This window comes from Capricornis sumatraensis, chromosome 3 (assembly GCF_032405125.1).
Source record: "Capricornis sumatraensis isolate serow.1 chromosome 3, serow.2, whole genome shotgun sequence".
NCBI lineage: Eukaryota > Metazoa > Chordata > Mammalia > Artiodactyla > Bovidae > Capricornis > Capricornis sumatraensis.
In genome coordinates, this window is record NC_091071.1 from 71,145,166 (window position 1) to 71,162,688 (window position 17,523).

The 17,523-nt window shown below is 37.2% G+C and overlaps 1 protein-coding gene across 1 annotated transcript; it reads right to left on the reverse strand.

Moving 5' to 3' along the window:
• Window positions 1-3,221: 3,221 nt before the first annotated feature.
• Window positions 3,222-17,020, reverse strand: KLHL41 (kelch like family member 41). Its single transcript, XM_068969262.1, has 6 exons — window positions 15,911-17,020; window positions 12,330-12,487; window positions 12,102-12,209; window positions 9,177-9,362; window positions 6,090-6,236; window positions 3,222-3,333 (listed from the first exon to the last, which is right to left on the reverse strand). Exons 1-6 carry the CDS (start codon window positions 17,018-17,020, stop codon window positions 3,222-3,224), a joined length of 1,821 nt encoding a protein of 606 aa, XP_068825363.1.
• Between the last annotated feature and the right edge of the window lie 503 nt (window positions 17,021-17,523).

Genomic DNA, 17,523 nt, shown 5'->3' on the forward strand with positions numbered 1-17,523 from the left:
GCAAATCACTGTTAGCCTTGAAAAGAGTACGTTTGGTGAAGTGGTGGGTATGAAAGCTTGACTGCTTCAAGAAAAAGTGGGAGGAGATAGTTTTCTTACAAATGGAAGCAAAGAAAGGGGGTCGTAGCTAAGGGGAAAGTAGACCCATCTTTTAAAAACTTTTGTTTCATTTATTTAAAAACTGTTTCTATTTATTTATTTTGGGGTCTTCATTGCTGTGAGGGCTTTTCTCTAGTTGCGGTGAGCAGGGGGATACTCTCTAGTTGCAGTGCCTGGGCTTCTTATTGCCGTGGCTTCTCTCATTGTGGAGCACTAGGGCTCTAGGGCACACAGGCTTCAGTAGTTCTGGCGTACAGGCTTAGTTGCTCTGTGGCATGTGGGCTCTTCCCAAACCAGGGATTGAACCTGTGTCTCCTACAATGGTGGGTGGATTCTTTACCACTGAGCCACCAGGAAGCCCCCAAAGTAGGCCAATCTTGAGCTGGTCTGATCCCATACATTTTGAGGGAATAACGATTTTCTTTCTGTCTTATATTTATTTCATAACACAGTTACTAAGAGCCTACTGTGTGATAAACTCCCTAACCTTTATTCCAAGAGTTATATATGTGTGCTTAGCAGAAAGCCATATTGTAACTACCCACAGGCTACTTGGTGGGGTTGCAGGTCATTGGCCATCTGAAACTTCATCTTCCAACTCTGTGACCCTCTAAATTCATCCTGTCCCAAAACAAGTTGTTAGCCAGAGTGCCTTGAATCTTAAGCATAGCTTTAGAACATGTGACCTGCACGTGTTTTGGTCCATTGATATTTAATTTCGGTTTAGTTGAAGTACTTGTTTAAAATATCCAATTACTGTGCATGATTTGAGCTCCAAAATGTGAACTTCACAGAACCTTTGAAAAACAGAATCAGAATTGGAAGCAAATGGAAAATGTCTCCTTGTAACCCATCTCCCTCATTTTGAATTTCCTCATGATATTCATTTGTGTTTGCTGAAATCCTGTTCTAAGGGCTTGTTATCCACATTCATGAGTGTGTTTTATTTCCCAAGCAAATGATTATAGGAACTAAACCCCCAAGTAGGTTGAAATATCTTACTGTCCAACTTTTAGAGTTAAATCATTAAGCTGATGAGGGTTATAAGTGGTTTCCTTTGGATATAAATTAAAACCCAGTTTTTGTATAATTAATATATTCATACATGGAAATCTTGATTAAATGACCCTTAAGGTACCATCTGACTTCTCATGTACATCTCTTACTTCCCTTTCTCTAGGCTGCCTGATGCAAATGGTTTTATGTCCTTATATTTCTGTTTGATGATTTTTCTATCTAAATAACTTTGGTTGTTATAAATAAAAGTGTCCCTTTTTTTGATTGAGTTATATATTCCATAAAATCCAACTTTATATAGTCAGTTTTTAGTGTACTCACAAGATTATGCCACCAACACCACTACCTAATTCTAGAACAGTTATTTATTCTAGAACGTCATCACTACCTAATTCTAGAACAGTTATTTATTCTAGAACATCATCCCAAAGCATTGTTTTTACAACTTAATCTCATGTCTACATAGATCAGCACTCCCCCACAAAGTAACCACTATCATGCTTTTATAGTAGACTTCCCCTTAATAATTCTATCACCACCATCATGTTCTTATAGTAAAGACTTTCCCTTAATAATTCTGTCACCCAAGTTTGCATCTCTAGACATAATTTCCCACCCCTACGTTATTTTTCTCTACCTAATCTTTAAAAACATTCTTTTTTTGCATTTTAATTTTTTTGACCACACCATGCAGCATTCAGGAAGATCCTCAACCATGGATCGAACCCCAGACCCCTACACTGGAAGTGCAGAGTCCTAACCACTGGACTGCCAGGGAAGTCCCTCCTACCCCAGCTTTTAAGTCTGTCTTAATCTATTAGCATCTCTCCTTAACAATTTATCTGCTAAATAACCTGTAGTTGCCCACCTTTGGGATTTGCTGATTGTATACACAGGGTGCAGTTCAATATAGAAAATACTCAAGATTATACTTCAGAGATCCATAGTAAGGCTAAATTTTATTGAATGTTTCCATATTTATGATGCAGAAAATAAAGCTATAGCTTTATTTTATAAATATGAACATTCATATTTTTATGCAGTTGCTTAACAAGTAATAATGGAATACTCCAAGTCAGTTCCAATTCAGGCCTCTCAGAAAATAACACAGATAAGGGTAGAAGTCAAACATGTCTGTGAAAGCACATGAGACCCATATGCCATGATTAAGTTCATGACTTGCAGACAGTAGAATGTAATGGTTTTGGACAGACTGAGATGTCATCTTACTATGTATGCTAAGAACAAACAATTTGAATGTAGGGTTTTACATCCCAGAAAATAGAATAATACAGTCATCCTTCTTTCTATCAGAAATTTGCAAATAGGTAGCTCTTTATAGATAAAACTCAAAGCAATGAATACACACCTTTCTCCATACCACCTGCTGGCCCCAAATTCTGCCCCAGCAATTAAGGAATCAATCCTTTTCCTAAAGTTGCCTCCCAACCTACAGATACTGCAGTTAAGGACTTGAAGACTGTGATTTACTGGTTTTTAATTTAAAATTTTAAAATTTGATTTAAATCACAATATACCAGTGTTGCAAAAAGAAAGGGGAGAAAAGAAAACTTGAATTTGACTATTTTTGCTTAGAGACTTTTCCCTTTCAAATGAAATCCATTTATTCCGTTTCCAAAGTCTTCTCACAGCATATAATCTTTAATATACTTCACAGGGTTCTTGTAATATCTTGAAGCATGAGGAAAGGTTTTTGCTATTTAAAAATTTTTTTAATGTAAATGTACATATTTCATTCTCCAGTTTCATGTGTAATAGAAAAAGGAGTGTAAAGGCACCTTAACAATGCAAATGAAAGGATTAATAAACTCAAATTTAGGAAGCTCCTTTATAATTGATTGAGACAGATTAACAAGAGAAATAATCTGTTCAGTTTAACATTTATTATTTTTTTAAGCTCTGATTGTTACATTGAAAATTCAGTAACTTTGAGGTTTTGATGCCCACTGCTAATCTCTTAGACAATAACAAAGTAGATAATTTCTACATGGAATCTCTGTATAGGCTTTTTAAAAACAATAAATTAAGGCCCTATTATCCAAACAGACCACCTCCCTATCTATTATATTTTTTCACCTTCTTGTTTATAGCTTAGACAGTTTGAAGAGATTTAACCGTGTTGCTAGGCAACTAGCTCCTGAAGCATAACGTATTTCCTTCAGCATCCCAGCCCATTCTTTTTTATCGTCTTCATACCTGATGGAGAAAAAGAATGTAATAAGTTGTTTTAAAGTAGACAGTTCTATAGATCTCCTGGTATTAAATATTTCTCTGAGAAAACCCCATTTGATCTTACCCAGAGGAGGATGCACCTGACTCTTAGACTAACCCTTGAATTCCTCCAAAAATGTGCATTCTCTGAGCATATACCCAAGTTATTGCCACGGTATTTGATCTGGATGCTTAGGCAGTTAAACCTTCTCTGGGAATCAAAGACTGTCCAGTGATGATAAGTAACAGGCAATTAATCCTTCACCTCTGGACTGCTAAAGATGGCTGGTCCCCATGAATCCAGGTCAGCAAAGAGTAAGAACTGGGAAGAGCAGAGACAATGAAGTCACCTTGATTCTGATTTCAGCTGTAGCCATACACCAGTGTGATGCAAGGCACTGACACTAGGGGTCACTCTGTAAGAAACTATTGCTCTTCCCCTTTACTGTCCTGTGCGAGTGCTGCTCTTAGACTTTGCACTGGACCTCAGGTAAGAACTGGTCACCCTCTCTGAATATTCAGGGTCATGAAGACACAGACAACTTGAGTCCCTTTGAGACCTGTGTGCTTTTCCTTTGCCTGGTGCCTGGTGCTTGAAATGCCATCTCTGCATGAGAAATTCCTCAACATTGCCTTCTCTCTGAAGCCCTTCTCGCCTTCCTGAAGCAGAGTTTGTTTTGTCTTCATTTCTTACGGTGTTCTTTGTATGGTATCCATTGATGATAACAATTATCATCTTATTTTAATGTTTTTATATTTATGTCCTCAACAAGCTCAAAGTTACGTGTACTTTATTCACTTTAGTATCTTCCCTTCTCCAGAAGCTATCAATACTTGGCACATAGGAAATACCCCCAAATCATTCTGTGATGAGTGAATGAGATTTAAAATAATTTAAAAATTAGCTGATGCCTATGTTAGAGTTGAGAATCACTGCCTATTCTTGTTTTCCAAGCAAGAATTATTATCCCTGTTTTTCAAAAACCCTAACCTTTCCAGCCCTCCATTATTTCATCCTTTTTTTCTGCCGCTTCCAGTGTTTACCCATCTCACCCTCTTGCTGAGTCTTTCCTCCCTGGGGATCTCCAGTTTCTTTATCTTCTTCCCTCTTTTTTGAAGGGAAAGTGGTAATAGTTAACTTCCTTTTATAGCCACTTTCTCTTGCCCTCTACACAGCTAGTTACTGTTACAATAACATAGAGAAATGATGTCTGATGCACAAAATAATTGTTTGGTTAAGCTGCCAGCCTTTGAGCCTTCCAGTTCACCAGCTGGGAAAAAGGCATGTACTGGTTCAGGTATAGAACAAATATTATCCATTTTTCTCTCTTAGGCTTAGTGGTATGCCTCCAAAACTGTACTTATAAATTTAAATCTGTAAGCAAATCTAAAGCATAAATTTGGCAGTTTCTGGATGAGTATAGCCAAAGCTATGGTTTTTCCAGTAATCATGTGTGGATGTGAGAGTTGGGCCATAAAGAAGGCTCAGCACCAAAAAATTGATGCTTTTGAACTGTGGTGTTGGAGAAGAATCTTGAGAGTCCCTTGGACTGGAAGGTGATCAAACCACTCAACCCTAAAGGAAATCAACCTTGAATATTCTTTGGAAGGACTGATGCTGAAGCTGAAGCTCCAATACTTTGACCCTGATGCAAAGAGATGATTCATTTGAAAATACCCTGATGTTGGGAAACGGGAGGAAGAGAAAAGGATGGCAGAGGATGAGATGGTTAGCATAACCAACTCAATGGACATGAATCTGAGCAAACTCTGGAAGACAGTGATGGACAGGGAAGCCTGGAGTGCTGCAGTCCATGGAGTCACAAAGAGTTGGATGCGACTTAGAGACTGAACAACCACAAAATATATCGTGAACTCACGCTCACCTCAGGCAACTGAAATCTACCTCCTATAAACTTAGATCAGCAAGCATGACGCCTAGGCTGAAGACCACACATGGGGGGGACCTGATAGTGACTAGACATCTACATACTGTACGCCCTGCCTCAACTGTGTTACCATGTGTCTCTCTTTTATGATACAAGTTACACTTCTTCTCCCAAGACCTCTGGATACACTGGTCTCTATATGCTATTCACTTCATTAGAAATTATGGTAAAACACACACACACACCTTCTTTATAAATACATTCGTTTTAAGTTTAACTGTAAAACAGTTCAATTGAGTAACACCTGTAAGTGTCATACTTGGGAGACCTGCCCAGCACCGATCTTAGAGGTCAATGCTTTTCACTTCTCTTTCAAAAAGCTTTTATAACTGAACACTCTGAAAATTGGAAACATATTTAAATTAGATTCAAAATAGAATGAATGAATCATGGAAAACTCAAGAGGTTAAATGTTTCTTCAGAGCCCTGTTCTCTTAGGAAATAAAGTACCCTGTGTGAGGAAGGTAAGTGGTTTGGAAGGCTTTACTCTATGGGATGCCTAGAGCATTCATTACACTTTTAAAACTGGAAGGGAGCTTAAAGGATGAGTTGTCCAGCTCTTAATTATTGATTAAGATATAGGCCCCAGTAAGTTCTTTCCCAAGCTCACAGCTAATTAGAAGCAGTACTTGATTAAGTGGCAATGTGAAAAAGTTCAATAGGTTCTAAGAGTGTTTACCACCAAAAAGTACTGTACATTTTGGGAAAGTCTGGCTTCCTATGTACTTCAAAACCGTTTTGTCTTACTTGGCTTAATATTTAGTTCAGAAAACTGGAGTGAGCAAAACTTACTTCCATATGTCATTGACTTCAGTGGGTGCAAATTCTTTAGATTCCAGCTGAATCATGGCAAAACCACCGATGGCATACAGGGATCCAGCCAAGCTGACCAAACTGATGGAACTTCTTTCTTGGGGAAATTCAGTCATTACTTCCCACCTGGGAATCATTGAAGATATAGTTAATGTAAAACTTTTAAAAAATGCCAAATGTATTTACTGAATAACTATAAAAAAAATAGTGAAAAATTTTGAGTAGCATAGGCATCCAAAATTAGAAGATTAAATTTGCTACTGGAAAATATCTAAATAGTCCTTTATTTGAAAGATCTAACCAGATGCGATTTTAAGGCCTTCAATATATCAATCCAAAAATACTTCACCTTCATCAGTTAGCACCTTCAACAGTGGTTATCAAATTGTGTGCCATAAATAGTGGAGTATTGGGGGGGCAATTCTAGGGTTCCTAGGCCCTACTGTGTTGGGTTTCATTTGAATGCTAATACAAATTTTAAAAATCTTTGAGCTCCATGGTGTCCCAAGAAATCTCCAAACCCTTGTTAATAAAGCATGTGAAAAGGATAGTTTCGGGCTCACCAAGTTACACTAGTGGTAAAGAATCCACCTGCCAATGCAGGAGACACAATTTCTATCCCTGGGTCAGAAAGAGTCCCCTGGAGGAGGAAATAGCAATGCACTGTAGTATTCTTCCCTGGAAAATTCAATGGACAGAGCAGCATGGTGGGCTACAGTCCATGGGGTCACAAAGAGTTGGACACGACTGAGCACATATGAGGACAGTTAACAAACTAGGGTTGGAAATTTTCTTTTTAATAATTTATCCTTCATCCTTTTAAATAAAGGATTTATGGGAACTTTTTAATGTTAATGGCTGTATGAAATAGGACCACTAAAGATAATATCAATCAAATTAGTTGGAAGTATCAAGAGTCTAGAATGAGTTAGTCATTTTGGTAGCTCTCTTCCAGTACTCCGGCATTAAAAGTGGACCTCATAGTTTTTCTCTAAATATATCATCTGTTTAACTATAAGAAATAATATATGTACATTGTAGAAAATCTGGAGAAACAAGTTATAGAAGAAAACAACTATCACCCATGATCCTATCCTTCAAATATAATCATAAGCAAAACTTTGCTATATTTGTCATTTAAAAATGCATATAAATTTAAATATCCATCTATACATATGTACAGGAGAAGGCAATGGCAACCCACTCCAGTAATCTTGCCTGGAAAATCCCATGGATGGAGGAGCCTGGTAGGCTGCAGTCCATGGGGTCACTAAGGGTCGGACACGACTGAGCGACTTCACTTTCACTTTTCACTTTCATGCATTGGAGAAGGAAATGGCAACCCACTCCAGTGTTCTTGCCTGAAGAATCCCAGGGACGGGGGAGCCTGGTGGGCTGCCGTCTATGGGGTCGCACAGAGTCGACACGACTGAAGTGACTTAGCAGCAGCAGCAGCAGCAGCATACATATGTACAAAACTAATAATATAGAGTATTTACAGTTTTATATGTTGCTGCTTTAACTTCTTATGGGTGTTTACCCATATTATATAGTCTTTAAAAACATGATTTTTAATGATCATAAAAATCCAATTCCATAAAACTTCCTTGTAATTTATAGATTAATTAAAGTCTGTGAAGAAGGCTGAGCACTGAAGAATTGATGCTTTTGAATGGTGGTGTTGGAGAAGACTCTTGAGAGTCACTTGGACTGCAAGGAGATCCAACCAGTCCATTCTGAAGGAGATCGGCCCTGGGATTTTTTTGGAAGGAATGATGCTGAAGCTGAAACTCCAGTACTTTGGCCACCTCATGCGAAGAGTTGACTCGTTGGAAAAGACTCTGATGCTGGGAGGGATTGGGGGCAGGAGGAGAAGGGGACGACAGAGGATGAGATGGCTGGATGACATCACTGACTTGGTGGACGTGAATCTGAGTGAACTCCGGGAGTTGGTGATGGACAGGGAGGCCTGGCGTGCTGCAATTCATGGGGTCGCAAAGAGTCACACACGACTGAGCGACTGAACTGAACTGAAAGTCTATTTTGAACTGTGGTGTTGGAGAAGACTCTCGAGAGTCCCTTGGACTCCAAGGAAATCAAACCAGTCCATCCTAAAGGAGATCAGTCCTGAGTATTCACTGGAAGGACTGATGTGAAGCTGAAACTCCAATACTTTGGCCACCTGGTACGAAGAGCTGACTCATTTGAAAAGACCCTAATGCTGGGAAAGATTGAAGGTGGGGGTAGAAGGGGGCGACAGAGGATGAGATGGTTGGATGGCATCACCGACTCAATGGACATGAGGCTGAGTAGACTGTGGGAGTTGGTGATGGACAGGGAGGACTGGAGTGCTGCAGTCCATGGGGTCGCAAAGAGTCCGACATGACTGAGCGACTGAACTGAACTGAACTGAAAGTCTATTTTGTAATCAGGCATACTTGGTTCCTTAAAAAAGTAATAACAGTGTTCTAATTTTTTCTTTATTGCTAAACTAGGAGCATAAAAACTATATACTCATCTAGATATATGAGCTCAAAAACTTGAAAAGGACTAATTCTATATAAAGAATATATGTCCTGTATCTTCACATTAACTTTAAGCCAATACAATCTTAAAAGTGAAAAAAAGAGAAAATTATAAAGAACACAAAAGAATCAAATATCTGAAGCATTCATCCTTTACAAATATCACAAACTAAGTGGAGGTCTTTTAATATTTAAAGAAACTACACATTCCAAATCAAATAACCTTATAGAGAGATGTATATCCACTATTGTGTATGTAATTATTCAGAAGTATTACCTTTGCAAGGCTAGATTCACAAAATTAATAACAAGTGAGGGCAAATTGGTTACTCCAACATTAACTTGAGGGTCATGTATTCCAAATTACAAACACACACAATGCATCAAAATGTTAGGTGTTTCATGCCTATAACACCAAAAGAAATACAGACAAAGACACTTCCTCTTCAGTCCCTGCCTCCCTGCCCTCCTCTCCCCTTGTCCAAATTAGAAATTGAAGCATACAGTGATTCATATTCCATAGTAAGAGGTAACAGCTTACTTATTGGTGTTGAGGTCAAAAGCTTCAACTGAAGCTGAAAGACCGTCTTCAGTGACACCTCCAGCAATCACAATTTTGCCTTTATGGACTGCCACTCCAAACATGGAACGAGGGATCTTCATTGGAGCCAAATCTTTCCAATCTCCTTTTTTGGGGTTGTAGACAAATACTCTGTTTGTACATTTTCTGTAAACAAAACACAACAAAATGGTCCTTTAAGAATTTTCCTTTTTTGAAAAAAACAACTTGACTAATCACTTAGCTTTGGTTCTCATTTGAAATATGTAATATAGTGAGGATCAGAAAAATTCTTAATCTGAACATATGTCACCAAGCAAAGGACAATAATACGAGAACCAAAAACTATTTTATAACAATTATGCTACTGGAAGGTAGCATCCTTTACTTTTGGCAATTGCCTAGAGGCCCAGGAAGCATAGATTTTAATCCTATCTGCTACTAAGTTAAATGGAAAACATGAATAGAGTTAACAAATTTCATAAATTCTTTATTGTGCCTCCGTTACAAAAGTGTTTATTCATTTCATTATCTGAATATCCTAAGAATCAGTTAATGTAAAAAATACTTGGGTGTGAATGTACCTATTTTCAATGTTCATTACATTTTATTCTATCACTAATATATCAATACATTTTAAGAAATCTGGGACTAAAGATTAGACAACTAGTCATCTGAGCTGATGAGTAACAAGAACAATTTTACATGCTAAATGCTACCAGAAAAACCTGGACCCATCTGAATTATCTTTCTTAGGTTCTTATTCCATAATTTACTGATGGGAGTTTGAATTTCAAATAACAATTAACTGGATATATCTGGTAAAGCAAAGAGCAACAAAACAAAACCTCAACTTTTTTTTCACTAGTTTTATAAAAGACCAGATTTCTGGAGTAGAAGCATTTCCTGTAATATATGACTATGAGTATTATCTTAAAACTCCACTCAGTGGCAAAAACCAGTATATTTCAGTGCTTGCTTTTAGATAATGACTCATTTCAAAGTTCTTGACTCTGGCATTTGTCAAGCAATGTTGTCTTGGTTAATCATATTCTCAAGATGAATATATTACTGACAAGACCATATGCTTCTTACTGACATATCAATTTCCTAGTTACTAATACTACTTGAAGGAAACAATTTAAATTATTTGGCAGGGTCACTATGTTTGCAAAGTCAAAACACTGCTTAACACAGATTTTCCATTCCATTTACTGAGGAAAAATGCCCCAAATAAGATTTAGCACTGAGTGTGTTTATAATATGGCCTTCCTTTAAATGTTTATTTAATGGGAATATCTGGCATTAAGGAGGATATCAAGATTTCAGAATATGTTATCATTGAATATAGATTATATAAAAACTCATTGCTTTTAAAAATCACATATTCTATAATATATATCATTTTAATTGAATCATACCATTAATTTTTAAATCTAGAATATAGTTCTTTAATTCTAGCACATTTCCATATTTTACTCTCCTGCTTTTTTTTTTTTTTGCAACTTTATTTATTTTTTAATTACAGGATAACTGCTTTACAGAATTTTGTTGTTTTCTGTCAAATACCAACAAGAATCAGCCATAGGTACACCCATGTCCCCTTCTTCCTGGACTTCCTTCCCATCTCCCTCCCCATTCCACCCTTCTAGATTGTCACAGAACCCCTGTTTGAGTTCCCTGAGTCATACAGCAAATTCTTATTGACTCTCTATTTTATATATGGTATTGTAAGTTTCCATGTTACTCCATACATCTCACGCTCTTCCTCCTCCCCCTACCCGGTGTCCATAGGTCTGTTCTCTATGTCTGTTTCTCCATTGCTGCCCTGCAAAACCTAGAGCCTATTATACAGAGTGAAGTAAGTCAGAAAGAGAAATATAAATATCGTATTCTGATGCATATATATGGAATCTAGAAAGATGGTACTGATGAATTTATTTGCAGGGCAGCAGTGGAAAAACAGACACAGAGAATAGTCCTTAAATTCTTAATTCTAGCTTCCTTTCCAGGACTGGACAACTTTTAACCTGGGCAAGTGATACAAACCAAATTAGGCAGAGTTTTCAGGGGCAGGAAATTTGTTATCATTATTGAAATCAAAAATCATCATTTTATCAAACAGGCTACTGGCTTAACGGACTTCTGGAGCACTCTGAACTCACTTCTTCCGTAAGATCTCTTTCCTAATTACCTACCCCTTGAGAAGTACCTAAAAATCAAGTTATATCCTCTTTTTCTCCTAAGAGACTGGGTGCTACTGAGTATTCCAGGTATATTTCTTCTGTTTGATCAGTGCCTGTTTGTGACCAGTTGTTAAATATTTTGAATATCATTTGTCCAGGAATAAATATGTGAAACATTGCTGAGGAAAGAGCCGCCTGCTTTTCAGTCACCATGTTTTTCAGTTTCAAACTCAACTATCTAAATTCTCTGTTATGAATGTAAAGTACAAAATCCATGATTTTTTTATATACTATTGTTTTAGTAGCTATATTTTAAATGCTATATTAAAGAGATATGCTTAATTTTTATCTATCAATACTTATGGCTAAATCCATTAAAAAGTCCACTGGTTTTAATGTAGTAAAATATAATTATAAATTAGCCAAATAAAAGACTTGATTATGCTCCTAAATGCTGCTTTTCCACTGTAAGAAAGCTTATGCTCATTCCTAGCAATATATTGAGCATATACAAACTGACTTCAGCAGTTTAATAATTTTATACAGTTTTCCTTCATAAGTCATTATTAATATCCTCCAATAACATTTCAAAACTTTATTTTAAAATTTTGCTTCCAAAATGTTATAGTTGAGAACCAAGTATCATTCCAGTATAAACAGAAAGGAACTCTTGTAATAAAAAATCACCTGGATATAAACCATAAGATTTTAGGGTACTTACTTATCATCTGTCTTTCCTCCAAGACAATATATCATCCCCTTATGTGAAATCACACTATGGCCATAGACTTTGATAGGAAGCTTTTTAACTTCATTCCATTTGGCTGCCCTAAAATCAGAAGATGATAGAATTTATATGCTTTCAGTAAATTTCAGGTTCTAAAATTATGATTTTGTTATAGACACTCATATACCTGAATGCTTAGGAAATGAAAATATGCCAACTTACACAGGATCATAGCATAATACTGTATCCAGAGAAGCCTCTGTTTGAAGGTCTTTGCCTGCAACTACATAGATTTTGTCATCTATCTCTCCCAGACCGAAGAGACACCTAGCTGAAGGCAGAGGTGGGAGTCCAACCCACTCAGATGCTACATTATCAAGCTGAAAGAAAAAAATATATATGAGGAATTGTGAAGCTTGATATAGGTGTACCAAAAAATATGCTATACTTTGTTGTTTAGAATTGATTGAGATAGTAGAAGATCTCATAAATTTAAAACTATAACTCAGAAAGGATCATATTTTACCTTTGAATTACCAGGAAAAATGAGAAAATCTACACAGTCTACCAAATAGCTAAAAATACTCAAACCTGGAGAACTTGGGAAAAGGAAAGCGAGAATAAAACAGAGTCACCAGAGTTTAGTTAGAACTGTGAGATTTCTTGTCAAACTTTCTTCCCACGTTATCTTGTTCAGGTTGAGCAAGGAAATCAATACTTCGAGGACATTGGGGAAATAGATTGTCACTGTAGGGAGGGTCACAGTATATGAGTGACCCCCGCAAGCTATATTTAACAAGCTCCAAGCTGGTGCCCAGGACAGCTGGACCTGTCGCTCAGTTCACAGACAACTGGGACGTTAGATATTATCTTTTCTTCTTTCCTTAAACATTTTAAAATTCTCCATGCTTCACTTTATTACTTTAGATACAGGCAGGTGTCACAGCCTATAACCTCCCAGGTTTTGGTGGGAGTGATTTAAAATGCTCTTTTCCTTCCCTCCCACTCTTTCTCTCTTTCTGATTTAAATTAGAAAGGAATTCTGCTTGTTTTTGCTATTGTGAATTCTGTGAGCCTAAGACAGCCTCCAAGAGCCCATGCTCTGGGATATGTGATTGATTCTAATATGGCTGGCATCAGCTTTAGCACTATTGGTAATTTTAAGATTTTCCACTTTGCATTTTAGGACACCAAGGCATAAAAATGCTGCTTTCTGAGGGAGTGCAGTCAGAGATTGTTGTTCTCTCTAGTGCTATTTCTATGTAGCAGAAGAAAAAGGAAAAAAACCCAGAATAACTGCATACCAAGAACAGATGCAGATATTCAAGTCTGTGGTATATCCAGATGGTGATCACTAATGTATTCATTTTTGGAAAAAAGTCCTTTATCAAGAAACCAGTAGGTAGTATAGAAGCAATAATAATGACAATTATCAACTTTTTGGGATTCCCTGGTGGCTCACTGGCAAAGAATCCATCTGCCAATGTAGGAGATGTGGGTTCAATCCTTGGTCAGGAAGATCCCTTGGAGAAGGAAATGGCAGCCCACTCCAGTATTCTTGCCTGGGAAATCCCATGGACAGAGGAGCCTGGTGGGCTACAGTTCACAGGGTCACAAAAGAGTCGGACATGACTGAGTGACTAAACAACAGCAAAGGACTTTTTACTCTGTGATAGGCTTCATACTAGGTGCTTTATGCAGGAAATCTAATTTAGTCCTCTCTTTTGTTATCCCTGATTCAGAGAGGAGAAAACAGGCACAGGAAGGCTAAACAATTTGCCCAAGCTCACAGAGCTTTTAAGTGATACTCAATGCAAGCTATATAAATTCATAGTTTTTTTTTTTTTTCTTTTTTTCAATGGGAGCAGCAGCCATCATAATCCCAAATCAGAGGGTTTACTGCCCACACTACCCAATACTGTCTACCTTCCCATACTACCCCTGATAGGGCACTTCCTACAGTAGACTGCCTGCCAGGTGTTTTTACAGACGAGTTGTCAAGCTATTTAACCTCTCTGGCTTCAGTTTTCTCATCCCTAAAATTAGAGTTTGGACTCAGAATACTTAAGATGTGGCGCTGTTCAAAGATTTGATGAAACTGTTAATTCTATGGGAAAAAACCCTCTCTTTATCTAGGTAAAAAAAATTATAATCTAATTCTAGTATACAACCAAAGGTCATATGAATCCTGACTTAATACATTTTAAACAGAGGTGACAAAGCAGAAAATACAAAACCTGAAATTCTCACACATTTTCTCGTGAGTCATAATCCTCTTTCACAGGTGTTTTTATCCTGGCTCACTATTTTATCCTTGTCTCACTATTTGTGCCTTTTAAAGGAGCAAGGCATAGGAAATAATAGGGAGTTGACCTTTTCAACTTTGAATAACTGTTTTTGTAGCTATAAGGAACATCAAGCATGCTTCCTGAACCAGAAATGTGAGGCTATGTCAATAAAAGCAAGGGTAGCGATAGGATAGAAGGGACTAAAGATGAGGCTAGAAGTATTCTTCGGATCTGATTTCCAGGTTATTTGTATTTTAATGTCGCTTTTACTTCCTAGATATATTATTGTCTTTTCAATTGACTTTACCCTTTCTGAAATTTATCTGAATTTAAAACTAGCCCTTAGGAAGTTTTCTGGCCCACATTCAAATACTTATGATTACAGCTTTTATTGTTATTTTTATATTTCATAGTTAACATCCTTTAATGGAATTTGGAAAATTAAGAAGCATGATTGAATGTATTACATTTTTTTGAGATTAGTAGAAGATGGTTAAAGAGTGTGTTTTATAAACGCTCGGTATGTCACACAATTTGAAATCGCTCAGTGACTGTGGTGTGACATTCTATACTTACTTATCTTTGGCCTTTCGAATTCAAGGCCCATAAACTACAGGCCATGAGTAGCCATGACCTAAACAAACCCTTTTGAACTATCTGTAAGCTACAAAGTACTGGTATTGGTATTAAAGATAAAGTCACTGATTCCTTCATAAACTGGTAAAGTATAATGTGTTGGTAACATGAAACTAATGCCTTTCAAACAAACTACAGAGAGTTTGTTTAGGAGGATCTCTCTTCTTGGAAACTTCTATGGTTTCATAAAACAGATTAAGTTGCAATAATGTCTAAGTACAACTCTGATCCAAAGAAATTTGATCATTTATCATAAATAAAAATTTCTAAATACAATTAATCGATTCAAACTAGTGACATTTGTATAGATAGTATTTCCTCAAAGGTAATCCAAAGCATGTAAAATACTTATACAAGTTCTTTTCACTTTCAATATAATTGTATTTTAGGCAGTAAACCACAATTAAGAGATGAAATGCTCCCTCTGAGAATTTCAAATCAAGCACTTGGAAAAAGGTAGAAAATCTGATCAATTATAACTTTTTGTAAAGTACTTTGATTTTTGGAAAATACCTATTTTTCAGAAAGAGGATACAAGATTAAATTTTGTTTTTACTAAAATACTGGACTTTAAAGGATTACAGTCACAATCAACTATAAACATGACATTTTAGGTAAAAGAGCATAAAGAAAATCATGAGCCACCACTTGTACATGAATTAGAACCTCATTCTTCATGAAAATGTTTATTAAATATGAACAAGCAGCTAACTGATCTAAATATGTCAGTACTTAATGAAAATGCAAGGGACTGGAATAGGACGTCAAGTATTGACAGAATACAGTACAAGGAGCCTAAGTAATTCACAATCAGCTAACCAGATGGTGACTAACATCCTTCCCTTATGTCTCTGCATATGTGAAGATAGCCTTTCTTACCTGGAAGAAGTAGGACTGTAGGGGCTGAGCTTTATTTTCTTCATCCACATACAGCCCTCCTACCACATATACCTGATTTTGTTGGGTAACGATGCTGGAATGATTTCTGGGGATCTGCTCAGCCAGCGCGGTAAGGTAGCATTCATTTTCCGTGGGATCATAAGCCACAGCAGCTGTGTCATTAACCAGGAGGATGAGGTCCTTGACAAACATTCCATGCCTGGGAATATCATTCAGGTAACCAGGAAGTAAATCTTCATCGCCAACATCACCATTCACCTCGCCAGCCCCAGCCTTCGCTGTGTTTTTGGTAGGTTCTGGGAGTTTGCCTGCAAAGGCATCTTTGAGAATTTTGATTTTTTTCTGGAGTTCTGGGTTGCTTTTAATTATATCATCTTTTTCAACATGATCTTTAAAATATTTTTCTGTCATAAGGCGAAAACGAATACAATCAAACACTTCGCTAAGGTTTTTAACCCTATTTTCTTTGTCTGTTCGCACCCATTTCATCACTGCCTCAAATACTGCTTCTTCCTTTTCTACATTTAGGCTGTCATTGGAAATGACTGAGATCAGCTCCTGCGGAGACAGTTGCATGAAGTCCTCTTCCTTACAAATCTGTACAAAGCGATCAGACACAAATTCACGGGCAGAGATGGCAAGTCTCGGGCAGTCAAGAAGAAGTCCTAATCTTAGAATAGCTAGACAGTTACCAGGAGCAAGTCTTTTCTGAAGATAAGAAACGCAGACAGTGAACACGGAGGGGATCTGAAAGCGGCTGGCCAATGCAAAAATATCTTGCACATTTCCGTCATTGAGATCAATACTGGCAGAGTATAGGTACTTAATGATTAAATCCAGTACAGCAGGATCCACATTATCTAGTACTACCTCCTTTTTTTTCGCCTCATCAATTTCAGATAAAAAATACTCACGGAAGTAAGGACTACAAGCTGACAAAATCAATCTGTGGCAAGGAAGACTTTTGTCACCTGCTTTTAGGGTGCAATCGATGAATTTTTTCTCATCCAGGAGATCTTTTAGACCATCCTGAAGAAGGGTGGATTGGTAAAGCCGCAGTTCCTCTGCGAGTTCCCGCTGGGAATCCATTTTGTGAGTAACCTGGGTAAGGAAGGGGACACTAAGGCCTTAGCTCCTCACAGCACACAGGTCTAGCAGTAAAAAGGCAGATCAGTGTGCTCTGCCCAGCTTGAAGCCTTTGCAATTTAATCCCACCAGCTAAATATAGAAACCAGTGCTAACAACGGGAATGTAGGAGAGCTAGTTTGGAAGAAGAGTTGCTCTTGCAGCTGTCAGAGATTGAAAGGAACAACTGGAACTTTTAATCACTAAGGAAACAGCTAAGAAACGAGAGATTTAAATGAAGTGGAAAGCTTTAAAATACATAAAGCATTAGAAGATAGGCTAATAAAGGATACCACAAGAAAATGTTCATTGAACTAACAGAAAACTGAATCATAAAAATGAGTCAGTCTGCTAAAACTGGTCTAGTGGCAAGCTACTTGGCTATCTGAATTAATGATGCAAAGGTCAAGAATATGAGGTGAGTTCATTTGAATACTCATAAGCAAGATCCTCTTTCCAGTAACTGT

What these genes read in the sequence shown, in the direction of transcription:
- KLHL41 (XM_068969262.1), bottom strand. Translation starts at nt 17,020, where the DNA reads ATGGATTCCCAGCGGGAACTCGCAGAGGAACTGCGGCTTTACCAATCC. An exon ending in GGAGGAAAGACAGATGATAA is followed by an intron (nt 9,363 to 12,101) that starts GTAAGTACCCTA and finishes TTTTGTTTACAG; the next exon opens with AAAATGTACAAACAGAGTAT. An exon ending in GAAGTCAATGACATATGGAA is followed by an intron (nt 3,334 to 6,089) that starts GTAAGTTTTGCT and finishes TTTCTCCATCAG; the next exon opens with GTATGAAGACGATAAAAAAG.